The sequence below is a fragment of the Sinohyriopsis cumingii genome, chromosome 5, assembly GCF_028554795.1.
Source record: "Sinohyriopsis cumingii isolate HCF-2022 chromosome 5, ASM2855479v2, whole genome shotgun sequence".
NCBI lineage: Eukaryota > Metazoa > Mollusca > Bivalvia > Unionida > Unionidae > Sinohyriopsis > Sinohyriopsis cumingii.
In genome coordinates, this window is record NC_142965.1 from 84516650 (window position 1) to 84533639 (window position 16990).

General features: G+C 35.0%; 1 protein-coding gene across 2 annotated transcripts in view; it reads left to right on the forward strand.

Annotated features, from left to right (window-relative positions):
• Positions 1-16990, forward strand: part of LOC149799649 (serine/threonine-protein kinase TBK1-like) — a 110653-nt gene that overhangs the window by 59465 nt on the left and 34198 nt on the right. For both annotated transcript variants that reach the window (XM_089958993.1, XM_089958994.1), the window contains exons 3-5: positions 9033-9157; positions 12119-12259; positions 15882-16011. In XM_089958993.1, the coding sequence (XP_089815119.1) occupies positions 9033-9157; positions 12119-12259; positions 15882-16011 (396 nt within the window). The remainder of the gene's footprint in view (positions 1-9032; positions 9158-12118; positions 12260-15881; positions 16012-16990) is intronic.

Sequence of the window (16990 nt, forward strand, 5' to 3'; positions counted from 1 at the left end):
GCTGATGAAATCACAGATGAGATAGGCAGGCTGCATCACGAGGCTGTCAGAAAGGCAACTGCCAAAGGATATCCTCAGTTAGCTGAAGGAGGGAAATCAATATCAGGGTGGTCAGAAGAATTGCTTAAAAAAATTACCTCAAGTCATCCTTGAAATATTTTAGCATTGACCCTGACAATCTTGGGAAGGTTTCACACAGGATCACTCCACATGGTACAGTCTCATCCGTATTGGACCTATAGACTTTGAACTGAAAAGAATTGCAGAGGCAGTGCAAAAGCACAAGCAGCATAGATCTTGGAACTATAGCACATCTTCTATAGCTCAAGCAACCCCATGCAGCATCTCCTTTCCAGTATGCCAAAGGCATTTCAGAACAGGCATGGTCCTGATCAGCTGCTCATGTACTCACAGAAACCAAATCAGTTAGTGATGTCATATCATTTTGCAACTCGAAGGAGGAACAACAAACAACACAGGAAATGATTGTTACTGAACTAAACACAATCATTTAAAAGAACTTCTAGGATAACATCTGAATATTTCCAGTACCATGCATTCTTTAAGTCTGGTCATGGATATTAATATTTGTTTCAAAAAATAAAATAAAATTGGTTGTTTATTTGAGAGTGAGAGAGAGGGCAAGTTGTGAGTCTGTTACTGAAATTTGTCTATTTATCAAAGTTTCATTCATTGTTCATAAATTTTAGTTTTTAAGCTTCAGATTGAGCCTATGATCTTGGCAGGTATTGTAAATTTCAAGTATGTTAAAAATACTAAAACTAATTGTTATGCTCTTACATGAATGAGAGACTGTATATCTTCAAGAAAAGATGCAAATCTAATATGTATATAAATGCATACCAAGATAGAAATGAGATCATGGGTCATGATATTGAGAAACAACTATGGCATATGTTTGGCAACCAGCTGTTTCTTCCTTAAATACATTACCCAATCATAATACCTGATGAAAACTATTACTCCTCACAACTCCAGTAATCCCAGGCTAAATTTTTAGTCAAGAATCTAAAAGTTACTTGCCCACATATGTGGCAGTTAGATAGAATGATCTCCCCATGATCCATAAACTCCCTTACTAAATCTATGCAAACACCATAATATTAAAAAATCAGTAACACTGAATTTCAGAATGCTCATGGTCAAACCTATAATTGTCAGGGTAGACATCCTTGATGACCGCTTCTGTGTTGAGAAAACCATTTGAGCTGTTGCATTTTCTGGATCTATGTGTTTTCAGTTCTGTACCAAAGAGTTGGGTGCTATGTACAATAATGAGTTTTCCAAAGTCAAGTCTGTAAAAGGACTGAACAATTCCATCAATAAAACTATCAAAAGATTCATTTCACTAAAATTTTACTTTCATTATCAACCAATCTTAGCCAGCCAAACACAACATATGGTCTATTTTATATCAACCCTTTTCTAGTCTGGTTTCCCATTCTTCCATATCATTAGTATATTGAGTCCTATAGAGAGGCTTGCAATCCACAAATACAAGTATCTGGAAGTTTTCTGCCTTAATGCAAGTTGGAGGGGTGTTCTCTGCTATAGGAAGTATACTCCAACTAAATTTTCCAACTTTTCTTGCTTCTTTCATTCAATAACACACTTCTCTGTCTTCTTTAGAATTATAACTTTGTCATCCTCACACAAGTAGGTGACCTTGGTATGTATCTTCACAGATCATTAGTGTGTCCTGTCACATTGCTGTACCTTTATTTTATGAGTAGGTAATGTGTGTACTTTAGAAAACTCAATTATATTGCTGTATAGTGTCAACTGAAGTAGGATATGTACCGGTGAGTTTTATATCCATAGTAAAGTCATTGCATCCACTTCATAGTTACTATATCTGTGTGACACTTTGGTGATTTTACCTGTATAGGCAGTCAATGGACCTTTCCTATTGGTAACTTTTATTAGAATTAATGTTTTAAATGCATACAAAATTGTTTTATCAGTATTGTAGTTGGCAACATGAATAACTTACTGCAAAAAGATCAACATGTCATCGAGGAAAAGAAAAATTCTCAGTTTAGAAGAGAAAGTGAAAGTAATTCAACTGACCAGGGGGGGTCATTGTCGAGGATCCTTGCAGAAAACTAATGTCGGGAAGACTCAGATAAACAATATTGTGAAAGATAATAAAACAATTCTGCAGAAGTGGGAAGGTGAAATGGATGGAGAAAGGAAGATTGTTTGAGCCAGCAGACGTTTGTATCCTGATTTGCATGACAAGAAAAAGCAACAATTTTGTCAGTTGAATTGGGATATGACGACTTTACTGCAAGTAACGGATGGTTGCACAGATTTCAAGTGCGACACAATATTAAGTGTTCTGTCCTTAGTGGAGAATCAGCTGATGTTAATAATGAAGTTGTCGAAGATTGGAACAAAATACTAAATGATATATGCAGGGGGTATGACAGCAAGGATATTTTTAATGTGACGGGACTGGTTTGTGTTTTTAGGCTGTAACAAAGTGACAGATGTTATGATCTGTAACATAATTATAAAGACAGTTTTAAAACTATCAATGGTTATTCATAGCATTCTTTTGAAAATGATGACACAGTTTGTTTTACATTTATTTCACAACATGCATGTGATTTTTTAATGAAAATATTAAATGTTTTAAAATTAAATGTACTTGTGAATTTCTTCATAGGTATTTACTATTCGCATTTGTCATCCCCCTCTAGAAAGGCCACCCGCATTATAAGACCACTTCCCTGCTGCATTAGGGGTGGCCTTATAAGAGGGGGACTACTGTAGTCCATCCCAACACAAACAATGGAACGTCATTTAAGATAAAATAGCATTGATCCATCACAACTCTGCTATACATTAAATTTCAACAGGTCACAATCACAATTGATCCTACCATTTGAGCCAGAATATTAGAGGTCATGGTAAAGTTTGCCCACTCCACAGCACAATGCACTCTCATGGATCAGCCACAGGTCATTCAATGCACCCAGTTCCCAGTTTAGTGTCCCAGTACACACAAAGCATGGAGTCACTGTGTTCTCATGCCTACACAACTTTAAGGGAGTACTCACACAATGATCATTTGGAAGTACATGTAACTAGATCCCAATCAGGACATTCTGCTAGCATTTTGGGCTGCTCCATTAGACAGTCTTTTCTAGATTTATTTCAGATTGCACATGAGGTATTGGCATCATCCCATTCACCTAGAGACAACAAAGTATGCTCACAAGCTCCATTGACTTTGCTAGATCTCTCTGTGACAGGAGAAGACTCTGCATCTGAGCATCAGGCCAGTCTTTCTCCTATTGCTACCAAAGTTATGTTCTCCTCCTTCTCCATCAACTAGCTGGTCTAGAGCTCCAGCATCTGTTGACATGCTTATCAACAGAGACCAACTGTTGGTCAACTGTTATCAGTGTTGGATTGAGTGGCTGACTTGGAGAATGCAGCTTTTCATGGTGCAAGTAAAGACTGATTATGTAGACTACATATCCCATAACTAGTGATGGGAATCAGTCAGTAATTCGTAATCGATAATCGGTTCCACTTAACCAACTGATTATCGATTATAATTGGTTACTAAGAACAAATTTTAATTTTTGTTTGTTATTCAGTTATTTCTTTGATCAATAGTTCAAGATGTTAGTAAATGTACTGGAGTAATCTCTTCTAATGACATGTAATATACTTTAACCTGATAATAATATTACATTTTCGTCTATTGTGTTGTGTGTTATTTTTGTTCTGCATCTTTGTTAAATGAACGCAACTTTTTATGGCTGATAAGTCATGTGCAACTGAAATACTGCTACAATCCCCCAAAATCCTTTCATTCATATGTGATGTGTCTATAATTTTAAGTGTAGAAGGACGTGGTTTTCTTGTTTGTCATTGTTTACAAATACTACAAATAATGTTGCATTTAAAACTGAAACAAATCATCAAAATGTGTTTCAGTTTATTAACTCAACTATTTAACAACTTGATCATGTAATAATGGCTATATGTTCCTTATGATGAAATTTTGCACCTATGAAATATCATATGGTTTTATATTTGTAGTTGTAAAGGGAATTAATAAATTTCAGGTCAACTTTAGTGGCTGGGAGTTTTACTAACCTTTGTGCTTTGCATACAACTAAAAAGTAGTCTCCCTTTGCATACAACTTAAAAGTAATCTCCCTTTACACATAATCGATTATGGAGTTTCACAATCGATTATCTTACTGGTTCTCTGAACCAGCTGATGATCGATTATAATCGATAATCGGAACAACACTACCCATAACCCACTCCAGCATAAGGAATTGACAAAGTTGTGGAGGATGGCCCTATTCCCTCACTGTTGGACTCTACCACAGGAATCTGACCACACAAGGTCAATAATGAAGCCGATCCAGCCTATTATGTTGAATTATGGGCATGCTTATGGTAATCAATATCTTGTATGCCATTCTGACATCAGTGCACTGGTATTTTTAGGGTTCAGTCTACCATGACAGTGCCACAGTTGATAATGTTATGGACAATAAAATGCATTGCTTTCCTTCTCAGACATGAACTGGATGATTTACCTGGGTAATTTTTCTTTGCACCTGGCTACTGTTTAAAAAAACCTGTATCTCCATTGGGGGAAATTCCCCAAACACCTTGCCTACTTTGGAAACTCACCCTCCAGCTTTAAATCTAATGGAAGGTCCTGTAATGGCCCAGTTTCATCACGTTCAGCCATCTGTATCAAATTGTACCAGGTCAATAGTGAAGGTCTTACCTATGAGGTAAAATTACTATGCTTTTAAGTATCTCATATAGTGCCACAATGCACAAAGCTTGATCTATGGCCAGTTATGGCTTGCAGATCCAACACCAGTTCAAAGCCATGGTTCATGAAAATCCTTGTGGATAAAAGCAGATAGAAAGGGATTGTTGATCTATCACATATTATGTCCCTGCATCTGTACACTGACCCTCATGGTGAGGAGAGTTAGTGGGGACATACAGTACAGTACTATAATGGTTCAGTGCTAGTTTATGGCCAGTTAGTGCCATTGTGCCCAGTTGCTATTACAGACCCAGAGCAGCTGATAGCCATGTTAGGCCCTCAAATTGTTATGGATCTCTGTAGGCCTGGTACCTTACAGATCCATCTACATCCAGTACCATCAACAACCAATGTCGAACAGGTTAAGATTCTCTCTCATGTCTTGTTTCTGTTACCATCTACAGCAACATTCAGCCACAGACATCTGGACCAAGAATGACACTTGCAGATATGAACATGGCTCTAAAGAACAATGGCTCTGTTTAATCAAGACTGAACTTTGCCAACACATGGGGATCATGTATGGCCATGACATGTTCTGATGTGATCTTTTCTTGTGCCTAAGCAGACAGATGACAAGGATCCAAATTCCAGGCACCATAACAATCGTGTGGTTTCTACCCAGTACTGGACCCATGTTGGGATATCATCAGGATAGGGCCACTGTAGTGTTGATTATTTTAATTTTTGTGAGAATCATACTAAAGCCTGGCAGTTCCTCCTGAATGGAGTATGTCTCCAGTAGGAATGTTCATTGAAATAATTTCAGTGAGGGCTTTAATTCTTATGAAAACTGTCTCACAGCCAGAGAAGTCTTCGCCTAATCTGTTTGTTTAGTCAATGTGACAGGATATTAGTGTCCTAAGTTTTCTATTATGAGGCCATTATAAATGATACTTTTGTCCATTGGTGGACAGAAAATTTACTCATTGGAACAAACAATGCATTTGAGGTCCCATCTCATGAATGGGAGAACTTCAGTTGGCTTATGTGGGGTAGTCCCTGACAGGTACAATTTTCAAGTTGACAGTTTGGATAGATGTGACCACAGTGGGCTGGGTTGCACATATTCTTCCATCATTCCAGGAGGCCAGTGGACAATGGCTCACTCTGGACTTGGGATCACCTATTGCATATCAATACAGATGTTTGCCATACAGAAAGTTTTCAAGTGGTGGCAGTAGAATCTACATGGAAAGGTCATTCTCATTCTGTCCAACAACTCCACTGTGTTGAAGTATCTCAGAAGGCAAGGGATAATGAAGCTCATAGACATCTGTGTTCTTCTTTCAGAATTTTTAAACAGGTGTGTTTGATGACAAACCTGTGGACACGTTCAGCATATTCCAGGCTGACTACAGGAATTAGCCGTTTCACTGCGTAGAAGAATCCCCAAATACAAGCAGAATGGATGCTTCATCTTTCAGTTTTCACCAGCATATGTGCCCAGTGGGATTGGCCACTGGTGGATCTATTGGTGACGATGGGAATGCAGAGCTCCCAACCTTTGTCTCTCCAAACCCAGATCAAAAGGCCTGGTCGATTGACTTGCTTTCGTTAGAGTGGAATGGCTTGGATGCATGCTTACCCTCCCAACACACCTGTTTTCATATGTGACACAGAAAGTAAGAGAATTTGAGTGCTGCCTGATTCTGATTGCACCAGTCAAGAGGGAACATTTCATGGATCATTGACCTTATCAAATTAGCAGCAGAAATCCCCAGGAAAATAAGCCATTTCCTCATCAGCTCAATCAGCCACAATGAATGGCATTCCATCCCAATCCAGAGTTGTTGAACCTGTTAATCTGGATCATATTAAAAAAGGCCTCAGGAACAAACAGTTCTCAATGCAAGTGATGGAGAGGTGAGGTGACTTTAATTTTTAACGTAGCTTTAAAAATTTTTCAGTCATATCGCTACGATGTCTGCAGTGTGGCAGTTTATAGTGATGTCTATCACTGGGGCATCATGCCGCAGACATGTAGCATGATGTCCCACCCAGTCACATTATCCTGACACCAGGCCGACCAGTCCTAACACTAACTTCTTAATGCTGAACGCCAAGCGAGGCAGCTGTTAGTACCATTTTTGTAAGTCTTTGGTATGACTCGGCTGGGGATCGAACCCATGATCTCCCGCATCCAAGGCAGATGCTCTAACCACTAGGCCACTGGAGCGGTTAAGTGATGGAGAGAATTGCTTGAGTGAAATGTCCCTTCACTTCAAATGTACATGAGGGAAATGGAAAATTTTCACACAGTGGTGTGAGGTTGAACTCAGTACCTTATATAATTAAGTTCCTACTTTGGCTGTTTGATTAAAAGCAGCACCAATCATGACAAAAGGCTGTCATTCCACAATCTCTGACATGCTGCAGCATCATGGATTGGAGGATATCAGACAAAACAAAAACCTGTCCGATCTTCTGTCAAATATTGATTTCACCCATTTAAAGGTGTTATCCTTGTGCCCCACATGAAATCTGTCAAGGGTGTTTACCTGGCTGATTAAGATACCATCTGAACTGCTCTCATGGCCTTCTTTGGTTCACCTGTCATATAAGACCTGCTTACTGCTCGCACTAGCAATGGCAGGCAGAATCAGTGAGTTAATGCATTATCAGTTGACTTGAACTACTTGCAATTGCATCAGGATGGGTCAGTGTCATTCATGACAGCCCCTGCTTTTATTGCCAAGAACAAGCTCCCACTGATGGGAAATCAGATGTTTGTGGTGCAAGCACAGTATACACTGGACACTTCATCTCCAGGTCAAATGCAGGTCCCACTGAGAACTCTGAAGTGGTACCTGAAAAGATCTGAGCTGGTATGATGTGAGAGCCTCTTCATTCATCTCAAGGAGGGCAAGGATGACATTGCAGCAAAGTCACTCTCATCCTGGACAATTGGGTTATGTGCTGTATATATTGGGAATTGACTCCAGATGAAATAGCTTGCTATGCATCTCAGCTGATGAAGTTAGGACAGTCACAACAAGCACTACGTTCGAGTGTAACTGTTCCCTAGCTGACTTACACACCATGGAATAGAGGTCAGAGTCAACACCCTACGGCTTTTGTCTCTGAGATCTTTCATACCAAAAGGCTTAGCTAAGCCAGGTGGGGCCTATTGCTAATTTACAACAATTTACATTTCCAGGTCATTCAGTGGTGTCATAAGAGTTGGCTTCCCAACTTCCAATGGATTTGAGGGAGGGAAATTGTTCCCTTTCAGAAGCCACACTACAGCATTTAGAGTCTATCCTTCAACCAGGTTATCTATCTAGAAGCTGCCTTAGATACCTTAAGTGACCAGAGATGGCCCCTCTTGGGGAAGGGGATGTAACTCCCTCCACAGTTACTTATTCTCCTAAGGTAATATATTTGAAGAAGAAACCAATATTTTGTAGTAAAATATTTCTTTAATAATACTTACCCAATCTTTATACACATACAGCCTCCCAGCAGTTACATCCATTTGAGAGTGTACACTCCACTCCTGTAGTAACTGAAGCACTCACAGGATTTAGCACCACTCCCTTTATCAAGGGGAGATCACTCTAACTGCCACTTTTGTGGGCAAGTAACATTTAGCTTCATAGCTAAAATGTTTAACATGCAAGGGCTGGATTTGCAAGATAGTACTAAGTTCTGCTAAGGTATTATGATCAGGTAAGCATTATTGAAGACACCTGTTTTACTATATATAAAAAAGTTCTTCACAAAATAAGAACATAGCGTAGGGTATAGGTTATCTGAGGAGTAAAATAACATTTTGCTGCCCAAGCAGCTATTGAATATTACCACATTAATGGTGTTAATAATTAATTATACCAAACAACTGAACAGATAAGGCATAAACTGTCACTAGAACTCCTTAAAGGACAATGTAGTTTGATTGACAGACCAAACTTGTATGGTTTTGATTGATTTTACTTGTGCCATTATAAACACTAATATTGATAACAAGTGAAGCATTTCATTAGTAGTTTCATAGACTGGATATTATGAATTTGCTCTGGGTTCCAAATATTTAATGGTGAATCATCGAGAATATTATTGGAATCATACAGTTTGCTATGTGTAAACATTGGCCAGAACACAAGGAAAGTGAAGACAACTGGTATTACAAAACCATGCACATAAAACTGGCAAAAACTTAACTACTATGTAAGAATTTTTTTTTCTTCAGGAACACCCCAGGTAAACGTGACTTATCGAACTGGGACATTATGTGAGACAGCAGGTTACATCTACAATACTGCAGACATTATTGGCAAAGGTGCCACATCTAGCGTCTTTTTTGCGAGGAAAAAGGTATTCCTAAACATCCATTGCTCAATACAAATAAGAATCTTATAAAAAAATTAAGCTATGAATATAAATATATGATAATAACCACAAAACAAGAATTTATTTTATACTAATGAATGCCTGATATTTCATTTTGAAATGTAAGAAAATATAGAATGAAAATTATAGTGTCTTTTCTAGTTTGAAAATTCTTTGTTCTCTTCAACTTAGAAATCCTATTAGATTTGTAGAATCTATTTGCCTTCTGTTTTTAAATTTCAGCAACTACAGTCTCCATGATTCAAAAGATATTTCATGTTAGAATGCAAATCTGATTCGACTAAGATATATAAACCAGATCTTTTTCCCTTTCTTATCTTTTTTATCTCTTTAAACATTAACTCTGTTTATTTTGAATTGCATGCTGCTGAAGACAATTAAATACCTTTGCTTTTTGCATTCCTTTGTTCCTATCGCTGTCTATCTAACCATGCTTTACATCATAGAATTTCTTCGGTCATTTAAAAGAGTTAAATGCTCACAAAGACAAAATATTGTATGGAAACTAAGTGATAATTTCGAAAAAAAGAATTTATTACATAAAATAACAGCTGACAATTTTTATAGATTCTAATTGTAGAAAAAAGATTGTTTAATATTATATTTACTGAAAGTGTTTAGCGACATCTTTTTCCAGTTAAATTGCAAAACTTAATTACAGTACTCGTTTCGTTTGGCTCATGCAGCAATATTATTACTGAGTGTTTAGAAACCCCTGACATCAAAATTCATTTACACAAATTGATTATATTGAAATTTCATAAAATGCACATCTGAAAAATTTTCAAGGTCAGCAGTAGTAAGTTAAAAAAAGAAATATATTGCAATCAATTATTGCATGAAAGTTTTACTACCTGAATCGTTAACAGATAGTTATTATCAGACAAACCAAATTACATTCATATGGATTTGGGATTTGTTTATCTTCTTTATTGCAATAAAATTTTAGGAAGAACTGAAATAGCAAAAGTTATGATCATAGTTATTTCACTACAGAAAGTTAACAGTGCTTGGTAATAAAACATTACAACTATAACTAAAAACCCAAGTGACAGTTGAAACCTTCCACCTTCTGACTTGCAGTTTGATATGGTAGTTACTGCATGATACAATCCTGATAGCAGTTTTGGCATGAGTAAGAAATATGTTCAACACTTTAATCTACTTGATCATCAGAATACCATGATTTTACATTGCATGATAGATACTCATTTGAAAGGAGCATAAAAGTCTAAAAGTTTTGTTGTTGTTTTTAATAACAACAACTTTTCCAAACAAAGCACAGTCAGCTTTACCATACCATTGTTAAATTCACTAATTGAGCTTTTTGCATTAATGCTGACCACTCTGCTGGTCTCAGACCCAATTTGATCAGTAAAGCATCTGATGGGAAAAACATTTTATTTTCCTTTAAGTGACTAAAAATGTCATTATTATCATGAAATTCTCATAAATTTTTCCACTGACTCAATATCAGCTAATAAACACTCGTATAAAATATTGCAGCATGTTAAAAAATTACACAATTTCTTTCTTTCCACTTAATGACACCATTAAGACTATTAAGCACCTTTGTTTTTAGATATATTACTGTTTATGAAAGGACTGAATATACCGATGCTAATAATTCCTGAGATGCCAAATTTTCTTTTCTGAATTCATTGGCGGTCAATACAAGTGTCACAATATATCAAGGGTGCACAACCTTTTTCGGCTAAGGGTCAGATTGCATTATCTAAGACCACTTAAAGGCTGCAAACACTAATTTCTTTAATATAATTACTGTTCACATGCCAGATTTCTGTGTTGTTTTAATTTGCCCTGAGGGCCAGACAGAACACGTTCGCGGGCCGGACCCGGCCTGCGGGCCACGGGCTGTGCAGCCCTGTTATATATTGTAAACATTATTTTGCTACCTTAGGAAAAGGTCTAATAGAGAAAAACAAGCATGTTTTACCAGTGAACCGGTGTTAAGATATAAACAGATTTTAAATTGTTTACCTTTTGGCTCTTGCAACTGAATGATCATTCAGAGTTTAACATCCATCTGCCATTCTGAAGAAGTTGTACAATATAGCATGTACTATAGATTATGAAATCTTTTTAAAAAATGTAAGGTAAAGCATGCAGTGATGTTTTGTATGGAATTTACAAATTTTTTCATTTTTGTTCACTTAAATTCCACACACAATCTGTCAGTTGTATTTTATAATATCTGATACAGATACCCTAACAATATTTATTTGTGCATCATATAAGTCAGTTCAACTTTGACACAAGAGAACAATCTTAGTCGATAGCTACTTTTGAATACAAAATCTACAGCAGACATGATTTTATTCATATCTAGAACAGTTGTTACAGGTACCCAAATGATTTCTTTTATTTATCTCTGTACAGATGTACAGACCATATTGGAACATATCAACCGAAATTATTAAATAATTACTGTTGCATTTCTAATTGTTCATTTTTATTGCTGTGTCTTCCTCCCCCTCCCCACCAACTACAACCAGGTTATAATTATTATTTTATTAAATTATTATTTACTTTCATTTAGCTTTGTACAGATACATGATTATGTTGCATCAGGATAAATGATAGAACGTTATTAGGTTTCTTTTTTATATTGGTTTTTGGACAGTTATAAATTTTTGGTAGGGTATAATTTTTGGCTAATTAAACTTTCAAAACTTAAAATTTCATTTTCATATGTGTTATACTTTCACTTTTATGATTTTAATTATGAGGATGTAGTTTGAATTCTGCTGTCTTTTCACTAATATTGAAGATTTTGAACTTCTTTGATCCAAAATGAAATTGAGATTTTAAAATGTAACTTATTTCCCTCTAAATGAGATAAAAATGCAATGTTTCATTTTGTAGGAATACAAACAACTGTTGAGCCATGTTTCTTTTTCTCAGGGCGCTGGTACAGTGGTGGCTGCAAAGGTTTTTGCTTCACTTCAACGTGATAGTATTGATTTGATCATACAGCATGAAGTAAAATTAATTTCCTCTTTAGAGCATGAAAACATCGTTAAGTTCCTTGATTTTGAAGATGTGGTAAGTACAGAATGCACTTTTTATAAATAGAATAGGACAGTACATTGATGTCAGCCTAATGAAATAGCTCTGTATCATAACATCAGGTACCAAACCTGTAAGCAAATTTGCCAGTGGAAGTAAAAAAGATAGTTGACTTTAATCAGAATTCAAATTACAAATTATCTGTTTATTATTATTTATGTACTTAATATGGTTACTACATAGCTGTTATGAAATATTCAATTAGTGAAAGCAATTTTAAATTGTCGGATCATCAAAATATGGTTCAGATACAAGTTTAAAATGCAGGTTTTGGGGTAACTGATAATTCTGATTAATATTTCAACTACATTAAACATGTCTTGATCTAGAGGCAAAAAGTTTTGTCCAGATTGATCTTATATCAACCTTAAAGCCTTAAAATCTGGCCATAATCTATAGGCCAATTCAAATGTTTATTATGAATCTGGCCATAATCTATAGGCCAATTCAAATGTTTATTATGAATCTGGCGATAATCTATAGGCCAATTCAAATGTTTATTATGAATCTGGCCATAATCTGTAGGCCAATTCAAATGTTTATTATGACTCTGTGGTTTAAACTAAGTTATGGAAAAGAGCAAAAACCACCAAGTTTTGCAAAAGGCAACAAATTATTTATTTCCCAGGAATACAAAGTAAAAAGTATAAAAGAACTTACGGTATTGAAATTAAATTCCAAAATACATGTAATCTTATAATTTCGAACACTAGTCCTAATGATCAAAGTTCTGAATAAAATTAAACGGTATTCCAAAATAAATAAAAAGGTTGGAAGTGTTGATGTGCCTGTAATGGCCTGTGTCATTGTGTTGTGCCAACAGTCTTTTGTTGAATCACATTAGTACAATCCAAGAATATGTCCTTAATTGAATTTCACTATATATCCAAGTCTCTGTTGCCAAGAATGTTAAGTCTGAGTACTTTGTATTTCAGAGAAGACAAATTTGAATTAAATAATTTTGAATACATTAATTCCAGACTAAATGAAGTACTGGACAAAGCTATGAAACAATAATGCAACTGATTCTGCTCAGATCTTACAGCACGAAGGAAGAATTTCTAGATAAATAAGATTATATAGTCATGTACTTGACATCAGGTTACTATTAGCATTATCTAACAATAAACTATTACCTAATGGAAAATTTCATTCGGAATGTTCCAGATGTTTACAAGATAACATCTTAGTTATAATTAGAAGGTCTGTTACTAAATTTATAATATAAGATGTTGTAAAAAAACAGGTAGACCAGGCATTTCATGGGGAATTTCCAATGTTATGGACTCGTCTTGATAAAACCAAAATCAATGATTTGGGTCAGGTAGAAAATGAATTTGATTTTGGACAAGGTCGTGTATAAAATACAATTATCCTTGACATATAATAAATTTAAAAAAACTAAGAAGCAATGCAAATTAAATATACATAAAATATTTTATATCAGGAATATTGTAAAACTGACATATCCATAACAGTTAACTTGCTTTTTTAATTATTGTTTTAATGTAGTCAGTACTTAATATTTACTTTGATCACATTTGTTACATTTGCTTCTTTTTATATAACAGCCATGAAAATCAATATCTACATTCAGTGTGTGAGGTCCAGATTACTTAGGGAAAGCATGTTGCATGTAAAATAAACTTGAAATAATGTGAGTAGAATGTAAAATAAACTTGAAATAATGTGAGTAGGTCTGTGAGTGGTCTCATCTGTGAGCCTGTGATGGTACTAATTTCAAAACAGTGCCTTTGAAATCTTTAATCCATAAATATTACACTGCTGGTAACTTCAAGTCATTTGTCACATCCTGATCAAGCCAGAAAAAGAAGATGACAGCTTAGCTTTGAAGAGGAACAAATAGTCTCAACTATATTGAAAGCTACTACAACTTTACTTTAAAGAAAAACAAAAGCGCTTGTTTCAGTACAATGGAAATACAGTTCTTGACATTAAAAAGTAATTTGCTTAGTAAATACAAATAGTGGAGAACTGATTTATTTTGCCAGACCAAACATATTATCTGGTCAGTGAGACATCATATATAGCGAGATTGAAGGAATTGAGGACCAATGCTTTCTATAATATTTTCTGCATCTCTAACTTTCCATGAAACTAGCAAATATGCACAGCAGTCTTCAGCTTACTTAAATGTTCAGAGAAAAGTTAACTCCACAGAGATATTCAATACACTAGATTCACAAATATTTTTTTACAGCATATTATTACTAAACATTATTACAAAGTAATTTCACAAATTTTACTTTCTTGTAAGATTGTAAAGTTATGATCATCTGTTCAGTATTATTCCACCACCAGTGAATATTCAGAGCTGGATATAAGCCCTGTCATTTTCTTTTTGTACTGAAACACATGACAGAACTGCTGTTTGCTCTTTATTTGTAAATGACTACCATTATTGTGAAGGAAACAAATAGGAAGGAGACAACAGGCACTGAAATTTACACTAAAACTTCAGCATCCAATATAAAGACTATCAGCATTAACAATCATTCAAAACAGCACAATGTTCATTGGAACTCGTTAGGGTTATAATTAGTGTTCCAATTATCAGTTATAATCAGTCATCAATTGATTTAGCAAACCAATTAGATAATCAATTTTGAAACTCCATAATCGATTGTGTATAAAGGGAAACTACTTCTTTTTGGTTTTATGCAAAAACTCAAAGGTCAGTAAAACTGAGTAAATCGTAAGCTAAATAGGGCTTCCAATCCACTAAAGTTGATCTGAATTATTTATTCCCTTCACATCTTACAAATGTAAAACCATACATTATTCTGTAGGTGCAAGCTTTCATGATTAGGAACATATAATCATGATTACATGATTAAACTGTTAAATTGTTGATTTAATAAATATTAACACATTTTGATGGTTTGTTTCAGTTTAAATTTAAAATCCTTTGTAGTATTTGTAAATAATGACAAACAAGAAAACCATGTCCTTCTATACTTTAAGTTATAGGCACATCACATATGAATGAAATGATTTTGGGGGATTGCAATAGTATTTCAGTTATATATGACTGATCAGTCTTAAAAGTTGCTTTCATTAACAAAGTTGTTGAACAACACAATAGAAAAAATGTAATATTTTGTGTCAGGTTAAAGTATACATGTCAGTAAAACAGATTACTGTTGTACATTCATTAACATTTTGAACTGTAACAAACACAAATTAAAATTTGCTCTTAGTAACCAGTTGGTTAAGTGGAACCGACTATTGATTATGAAATTCTGATTGATTTCCATAACTAGTTGCAACTGATGCATGATGCTGACATGTTTATATCTTGAAAAGAATCTCAACATTCAGTATTACATGTCCTTCCTGGTATGGAAATTGTTTCTCATTCTTAAATATTTTTGTAAATGGCTGGACCATTTAAGAAGTAGTATCTGTTTCCTGTGTCATTTACAGTATGCAAGCATTTCCTGTAAGATATTAACTTTTCAGATAATTTCTTACAACACATATATATCTTAATTTATTTGATTTTAAAATTTTGTCTATCATGATAAGTAAGAATTGTATTTTTCATTTTAACTAAGTTCTTTATTCCAAATTACAGATAGGTTCTCCTTCATCAGTGCTCATTATGGAGTATTGTGAGGATGGAAGTCTTCAAATCATGCTTGATAAACCAGAGTTTATGTTTGGATTAATGGAGGATGAATTGATTATTTTCCTCAACAATTTTAGTGAGTATATTTCCACTGCCTCTGTAATCTTAAAAATATTCTGTTCTAAGATGTACCTCTCCAAATACATATTAAGATCACAAGTTGAATAAAAAATGATAATTTGTATCCATAAACTTTTCAGCATGTAAGTACCTGTAATGGGCCATCCTTTTCTGTGTTGATTTTAAAAACCATCAAATCTATGAACTACATAACAAGGTCAAAGCTACATTCAAGTGCCATGGTAAACTTCACATGATGGCCACCAGTGAAAATGAGTAGCAACTCACACACAAAAATAGAAGTCAAAATAATGTTTAATTATAATGCGTTCACATTCCTGATGCATTCAGTATTTGGCTAAGAGGTGCCATGTTCTCGATGGATAATCTTCTTGTTAACATACTTTTAATATTGGCTCAAGGAAACACTTATCCTGGATAAAATGGATAAGGCCCTCTTTAGAATCAATATCTGAAATCTGCCTTTGAACGTTCTCACAATATTTTCCATGAGATTACAGGTTGAGACTGAAGAGGCCATGTCAGTACTTGGTTGTCTCTTTTCCAATGAAGAGTATGCTAAGATACACACAACAAGGTCTAAATTTTAAATCAGATTATCCACATCTGTGAATATTGTACATTATTATAGGGGTCCCTACACCATGACCAAAAGTGTACTCCTAAAACATGACAATACTTTAAATAATGGGACTGTGATTCCTGTCATTTCACATACAGTAATTTCAAGGTTTCCCTTGTTCGTAAATTTTCCTTCAGACATGAATTTACTCATTTCCATTAGTACTTTTTTGTGTTTCATCTGTAGAAAAAAAAAAAAAAAAACACTAGCTTGGTAACTGTTCACTGTCCAGTGCAGCTTTAATTGACATTGTGTCTGTCATTTCAACCTGTTCTCTGGTAAGATCCTTGTTTCTCTATCAAATACGTTCTCCAATCACATTTTATGTGGAGTATTAGACTGCTACCTCACG